Genomic DNA, 7,935 nt, shown 5'->3' with positions numbered 1-7,935 from the left:
ATTCTGCTGGACACCTCGTATGCCAAATTATGATTTAATGGTAAATATTTTAATCCCCGCTTTCAAATTTATTTATTATACATACTTGCTGTTCACTGAGCTCGTCAGCTGACGGATTTATTCCAACTTCTCTTTCAGGCAAGTTGGGGAGTTAGGCAAAGACTCTGGCGGCATCTCGAGGATTCTTTTGTTTGGCCTCCTTAGGGTGTCTCATCTTAGTTTTATTTTAATAAATCGCTTCCGCATTAGAAACAATTGTCAGATAACGACTTCTTTTTATTATTGTTGGATTACTGGATATTGGTTGGTTCATGGGATGGTTGTGCCCCATACTTTTTGTTGAACTTAATTTTGTTGGAGTTGTTCTTAATTAAAAAAAAATGATTTATCGTTTATTAGTTTAATGCCTTGGTTTTTAATCAAATTTATTTTTAGGCTGCATGTTCTACGAGTTTCAGTCTTGTGGTTCATGGCCGGTCACTTTCTATTTTGGGGTGTGACAATTGTGGTATCAAAGCTAAAGGTTTTAAAAAAAAAAATTTAATTGACTTTTCTATTCATTCTATGTCATGTTCATTTAGTGGAGGTCCGAGTCCCCAGAGTCCTTTAGATTGTTGCATACTTATTTATTGGTTATTGCCATATATATATATATATATATATATATATATATATATATATATATATATATATATATATATATATATATATATATATATATATTGCCCCGTATTTATGTCTAGATTGTTCTCTGGTAAAATTCAGGAGATGGATCGTCCACGTCGTAGCACTAGGTCGACATACGCGGCTCCTGCAGCTCGTGGTCGCGGTCAAGCCACTCCTGCAGCTCGTGGTCACGGACAGGCCACTCTTGCAGCTCGTGGTCGCGGGCAGGCCACTCTTGCAACTCACGGTTGCGGACAGGCCACTCTCCTGAAGCTCATGGTCGCGGTCGGGCCGCTCCTTTACCTCGTGGCCGTGGTAGCACTAATGTAGTGGGCCGTGGCCGAGGTGGTGTTGTTGAACCCGAAGTTGATGTTATTGCAGTTGAAACACAAAATGATGAAGATCCAGTTGACCCCATTGAGGTTCCAATTGACCCTATCACTGAAATTATTGCCAATGCTGGTACACCTACAGGATTCGTTGACCCAGTAGCTGCTGTTCAGGCCTTTCAGACTTTCATGGGATTGTTTGCAGGGAATCAGGCCCAAGTGGCACCAGCAAATGCAACAAGGTCCTTGACATTGGACAAAGGCCATACTTTTGATAGATTTCTAAAGACTAATCCACCGCCTTTTATGGGGATTGATAAGCCATCGGATGCTGAGGCCTGGTTGTTACAAATGGAAAAGATCTTTGATGTGTTGGGTTGTTCTGAGGCCCAAAAGGTGTCTTTTGCAGCATATAAGCTACAAGGGGGAGCTGAGCATTGGTGGCGGTCAGCAAAGCAACATTACAAAGATAAGCAGGATGAATTGGTTTGGAGAAATTTCAAGAAGGACTTTGAGGAGAAGTACATTCCTCCAGCAGTCAAAGATAAAATGCGAACTGAGTTTTTGGCTTTGAGGCAGGATAATATGTCAGTGGCGGAGTATCAGCAGAAGTTTGATGAATTGTCAAGGTTCGCAGGAGTTTTGGTAGAAAAAGAGACAGATAAAGTGTGGTATTTTCAAAGGGGGCTTCGGGCCGATATTCATGGAAGAGTTTCTTTGCTTGACACAGAGACCCTACCAAAACTTATGACTAGAGCCCTTACAGCAGAGAGTGACTTATCTGAAGAAAGGAGGGTTGCAGAGAATCAATACAAGAGGTTTAGGCCAGGACAAAGTAGTGGGAGTGGTTTACCTGCAAAGAGGGTGCACACTTTGACTCAAACAAATGAAGCTGGGAGGCAGGCATTGAGGCCGTGTCAGAAATGTGGTCAACCTCATTTGGCAAAGTACCATTGTGATGGTTCACTTCGAGTATGTTATAGTTGTGGGCAGCCAGGTCATGTCTCCACCCATTGTAGAGCTCAGGGTGATGGAAGGAATCAAATACCTCAGGGTCAGAGGCAGTCAGTGCATGGAAGTGGGCATAATCAGCAACGACGGTTTAATAATCAGGGGAATCATAGGCAGCAAGCTCGAAATGGGGGTCAAGGACAGAGAAATGTGACAGAGGGTCGTGTGTATGCATTGACTCAGCAGCAGGCTAAGGATGTGCCATCTATGGTGCAAGGTACTCTTTCTATTTCAAATGTACCAGCTCGAGTTTTGTTTGATTCTAGTTCTACCCATTCCTTTGCTGCTCCTGGATATTTGTATCAGTTACCTATTGTTGTTGAGGCATTAGATGTGTGTGTTATGGTGACTACTCCAGTAGGGAAAACAATGATGTTGTGTGAGGTGTCTAAGTCTTGTGATGTGGAGATAGATGGTAGGATTTTACCAATAGACCTAATTTCATTGGAGATGCATGACTTTGATGTTATTCTGGGGATGGATTGGTTGTCGAAATACTATGCTGCTATAGACTGCAATCAGAAGAGGGTTGTATTTGCTATGCCAGGCCAACCAGAGTTTAGTCTGCAGGGGGATCGGGATATGTCATCGTTCAGTTTTATTTCATCTCTTCAGGCAAGTCGATTGATGAATAAGGGTTGTTTTGGTTACTTAGCTTATGTGGTGAGTGGGGAGGAATCTGCACAAAAATTGGAGGAATTGCCTATAGTGAAAGATTTTTCTGACATCTTTCCAGAGGACCTGCCTGGTCTTCCTCCGGATCGTGAGGTTGAGTTCACGATAGATCTTGTTCCTGGCACAACGCCTATTTCTAAAGCTCCTTATAGAATGGCACCAGCAGAGTTGAGAGAATTGCAAGTGCAGTTGCAAGAACTACTTGATAAGGGATTTATTCGGCCTAGTGTGTCACCGTGGGGAGCTCCTGTCTTATTTGTGAAAAAGAAGGATGGTACTATGCGGTTGTGCATTGACTATAGGGAGTTGAATAAGGTTACAGTTTAGAATAGATATCCATTACCGCGTATAGATGATTTGTTTGATCAGTTGCAAGGGGCTCATATGTTTTCTAAGATTGATTTGAGGTCTGGATACCATCAATTAAAGGTGAGAGATGTGGACATTATGAAAACGGCTTTTAGAACTCGTTATGGGCATTATGGGTTCTTAGTGATGCCATTCGGTCTAACTAATGCGCCAGCGGCATTTATGGATATGATGAATAGAGTTTTCAAACCTCAGCCTGATCATTTTGTGGTGGTATTTATAGATGATATTTTGATCTATTCCAAGAGTAGGGAGGAACATGAGGAGCATTTGAGAATAGTCTTTCAGATTCTTAGAGAGAAGAAGTTGTATGCAAAGTTTAAGAAATGTGAGTTTTGGTTGGACAGTGTGTCTTTCCTTGGGCATGTAATCGGAAAGGAGGGAGTGTCTGTCGATAGTAAGAAGGTGGAAGCTATTGTTGATTGGCCACGTCCGACATCGGTGACTGAGGTGCGTAGTTTTTTGGGTCTTGCTGGATATTACAAGCGATTTGTGGAAGGGTTTTCTCGCATTGCCCTGCCACTTACCAATCTTACTCGAAAAGGGGTGAAGTATGAGTGGACAGACAGTTGTGATCATAGTTTTCAGGAACTTAAGAAGAGATTGACTACGGCACCTATTCTGGCATTGCCAACAGATGGTGGTAACTTTGTCATTTATAGTGATGCATCTCTCCAAGGCTTGGGTTGTGTACTTATGCAAAATGATAGAGTGATAGCTTATGCCTCTCGTCAATTAAAGGTGCATGAGAGAAATTATCCGACACATGATTTGGAGTTGGCAGCAGTTGTGTTTGCACTTAAGATATGGAGACATTATTTATATGGGGTAGCTTGTGAGATTTACACTGATCATAAGAGTTTGAAGTATATTTTCACTCAAAAAGAACTTAATTTGAGGCAAAGGCGATGGCTTGAGTTGTTGAAGGATTACGACGTTAGTATATTGTACCATCCGGGAAAAGCGAATGTAGTGGCAGATGCATTGAGTAGAAAATCATCAGGGGGTAGTTTGGCATTTTTGACAGTTCAACCACATTTGATAGAGGACATTAGAAGATTGCAAGTAGAGGTTGTAAGACATGGAGATGGTGCTATATGCAGTCAGTTGACAGTGAAACCAAATTTGTTGGATAGAATTCGAGTAGCTCAACAAGATAACCCTTGGTGTAACAAGATTTTGGAGGGCATGTCGAAGGGCAAGAATAGAGGGTTTATTTTGGGTGAGGATGGAATACTTAGGTTTGGGGATCGTGTTTGTGTACCAGGTTTGAGGACAGAGATTATGGCTGAGGCCCACAGTTCTGGATATAGTATTCATCTAGGTAGCACTAAGATGTATAAGGATCTACGAGAGCATTTTTGGTGGAATGGAATGAAAAAGGTCATTGCGAGGTATGTGGCACAGTGTCTTATTTGTCAACAGGTTAAGGTAGAGCATCAGAAACCAGCAGGAAAACTTCAGCCTTTACCGTTACCTGAGTGGAAGTGGGATCATATCTCTATGGATTTTGTATCTGGGTTGCCTCGTACGAGTAGTGGGCACGATGCAGTGTGGGTTATAGTCGACCGACTTACTAAGTCCGCCCATTTTATTGCTATCAACATGACGTATAAGTTGGATCGTTTGGCGCAGTTATATGTGAAGGAGATTGTTAGACTCCATGGCGCACCTGTATCGATTGTGTCAGACCGTGACCCCCGTTTTGTGTCTAAGTTTTGGGGTGCATTGCAGGCGGCGATGGGTACTCGTTTACTTTTTAGCTCTGCCTACCACCCACAAACTGATGGTCAGAGTGAGAGAACTATTCAGACTTTGGAAGATATATTGAGAGCATGTAGCTTAGAGTGGAAAGGAAATTGGGATGATCAATTACCATTGATGGAATTTGCGTACAATAACAGTTACCATTCAAGTTTGGGAGTTGCTCCTTATGAGGCTTTGTATGGACGGAAGTGTAGATCCCTTATCTGTTGGTATGAGGTTGGTGAAAGGCGAATTTTAGGACCTGACTTGGTGGAGGAGGCAACTCAAAAGATTGCCGCTATTCGGGAAAGACTTGTTACAGCTCAAAGTAGACAGAAAAGTTATTGGAATAATCGTAGAAGGGATTTGGAGTTTGGGGTAGGAGATATGGTGTTTCTTAAGGTGTCCCCATGGAAGGGAGTTATTCGGTTTGGCAAAAAGGGGAAGTTGAGTCCTCGCTATATTGGGCCATTTGAGGTTTTGGAAAGGATTGGTGAGGTGGCTTATCGTTTGGCGTTGCCGCCTAATTTGGCTAAGGTTCATAACGTTTTTCATGTGTCGATGTTGAGAAGGTATGTGCATAGTCCGTCCCATGTTATTGATTATGAGCCACTTCATGTTCGGGATGATTTAACCTATGATGAGCAACCTGTTGAGATTCTTGATACGAAGGACTGGTCAAAGTTTTGTGGCGCAACCATGCGGTTAAGGAAGCCACTTGGGAGCATAATGAGGAGATGCGCGAGAAGTATCCACATTTGTATGAATGAGGTTAGTATACAATTTCGAGGACGAAATTTATTTTAAGGGGGGAAGGATGTTACGGCCTAGCATTTTTCATTTATTTAATTAGTTATATTGCCGTTATTAATTAGTGTTATGATTGGGTCCCAACTAATTAATTTGTGCGCGCTATGAATATTGATGTCGCGATTATTATATTTGGGGTATGAGATTAATTTTGGATAAAATAAGTGGTACCGAATGGTAATTTTATTAATTGTGTTACGTTCTATCTTAGTCGAATTAACTATAATATAGGGAGTAGTGGGTAATTTTAGAAAGTTAGGAGATGTTTTCACGGTATAGGGTTTTTATTTGGAGAAAACGTCTGAGATAAGAAGTTAAAAGAACTTTGGGTGAGAAAGAAAGAGAGAGAGACTGCAGTCAAAAGTTTGGCGATTTGGTGATTAATTGGGTAAGTGATCTTGATCTCTTATTCTTGTTCCTTCTTCCATTCTTTTTACCGAACGTGGGTGTGGAGTAAAAGATTGATTTGGGTTTATTGGTCGTTTGTGCGGTGTGTGTGTGTGTGCGTGGTGAAGCGTGAAGGTGATCAATGATCAGTACGTATGTGGGGTTGTGGTGGCTATATACTGCTAATAAAATCTAAGAGTTGAACAAGGGTTTGTTGTGGTGTAATTGGAGTAATTTTGGGATTAAGGAACAGGAGAGTTTGGCACATGGTAGACTGCCGTGGGTTGTGGACATGGAAGTTGAGACTCAGAATAACAAAGATGGGTTTTTGTAATTGAAGTTAAGTTGGCTTAGTCATAGGTTAGAAGAATATTTTATTATTATTATTATTATTATTTTCTTAGTGAGTTCCATGTTGCTACCGAGTATATTATATTGATACAGTTAGTGATAATAGTGCTACATGATTTTTTGCTCAGGTTAGACTCGTTTCGTGTTGTTCGTTTGCATTGGCTTTGGATCCAGGTGAGTAGTTAAGTATGTTACGTATTTTCGAAAGATTCCTGTGTCCCTTAAAAGTATTTCTTTCAGAAATTTATATGAATGTTATTCGGATACTCAAAACGGTTTATAAGTTGTTCTATAAATTGGCATGCGATAAATTTTATGAGATCAATTGTTAATATTTTTTTTGGTGAGAACTTGGTGGATATTAATGGGAACATTTATTTCGGAAGTCCAGGGAAATTATTCCTTCTCGTGTTGGTGACCCTGGCCATTGGGGAAAAGACCGTGTTAGGCCGGTAACCCTAATGCTCAACGGCTTTCTTTCGCCGGATCGTCTTAGGGAAAAGTACCACGGGCTGCCAACCCTGGTGACTCTAAGTTCGATATTGGATCCAATTTTGATGAGATTTATTTTGGCCATAGTACTGTTTGATTGTGGTTCCCCTTTGCTGATGGAGTTATTATTGTGATCACCACTAAGAATGTTCATTGGTTAAAGGCTTTATTGATTAAATTATTATTCTGCTGGACACCTCGTATGCCAAATTATGATTTAATGGTAAATATTTTAATCCCCGCTTTCAATTTTATTTATTATACATACTTGCTGTTCACTGAGCTCGTCAGCTGACGGATTTATTCCAACTCCTCTTTCAGGCAAGTTGGGGAGTTAGGCAAAGACTCTGGCAGCATCTCGAGGATTCTTTTGTTTGTCCTCCTTAGGGTGTCTCATCTTAGTTTTATTTTAATAAATCGCTTCCGCATTAGAAACAATTGTCAGATAACGACTTCTTTTTATTATTGTTGGATTACTGGATATTGGTTGGTTCATGGGATGGTTGTGCCCCATACTTTTTGTTGAACTTAATTTTGTTGGAGTTGTTCTTAATTAAAAAAAATGATTTATCGTTTATTAGTTTAATGCCTTGGTTTTTAATCAAATTTATTTTTAGGCTGCATGTTCTACGAGTTTCAGTCTTGTGGTTCATGGCCGGTCACTTTCCATTTTGGGGTGTGACAGAGGTGATGTACTACGATGCGTTCAAGAAGCTGGGGTTGGCCCAAACAGATTTAGAGCAATCTACAACACCCCTGATCGGATTCGGTGCAGGAGCAGTCTGGCCCCTTGAAAAGGTAACACTACCTGTTCGGGCTGGGTCAGTGGTGTTGAGGACAGATTTCTTAGTAGTCGATGTTCCCTCTTCCTATAACGCGATTATAGGAAGGACATGGTTGCACAAGATGAAGGCAGTCTCCTCAACTTATCACCAGATGGTAAAATTCCCAGGATCGAATGGGATTGAGGTACTTAGAGGCAATCAAAAAGTGGCCCAACAGTGTTTGATTTCTATTATTAAAAGAGCCCCAAAGGTCCACCATGTTCATGCATTAGAGGTACCAGATCAACCAACCATCGAGGATGTTGGGAGAACTC

At 41.1% G+C, this 7,935-nt stretch overlaps 1 protein-coding gene across 1 annotated transcript; it reads left to right on the top strand.

Annotated features, from left to right (window-relative positions):
• The first annotated feature begins 1,544 nt into the window (after positions 1-1,544).
• On the top strand, positions 1,545-2,439 carry LOC131317289 (uncharacterized). Its single transcript, XM_058346848.1, has 2 exons — positions 1,545-2,351; positions 2,419-2,439. Exons 1-2 carry the CDS (start codon positions 1,545-1,547, stop codon positions 2,437-2,439), a joined length of 828 nt encoding a protein of 275 aa, XP_058202831.1.
• Positions 2,440-7,935: the final 5,496 nt, after the last annotated feature.

The sequence above is a fragment of the Rhododendron vialii genome, chromosome 2a (assembly GCF_030253575.1).
Source record: "Rhododendron vialii isolate Sample 1 chromosome 2a, ASM3025357v1".
NCBI lineage: Eukaryota > Viridiplantae > Streptophyta > Magnoliopsida > Ericales > Ericaceae > Rhododendron > Rhododendron vialii.
Note: the sequence above shows the minus strand (reverse complement) of the source record. Positions and strands in the feature narration are given on the sequence as shown.

Bases quoted from the DNA above. Each gene is read 5' to 3' on its own strand.
- LOC131317289 (XM_058346848.1), top strand. From the start codon at position 1,545: ATGCGAACTGAGTTTTTGGCTTTGAGGCAGGATAATATGTCAGTGGCG. The intron at 2,352-2,418 runs GTGACTACTCCA...ATGTGGAGATAG, and splicing joins CATTAGATGTGTGTGTTATG to ATGGTAGGATTTTACCAATA.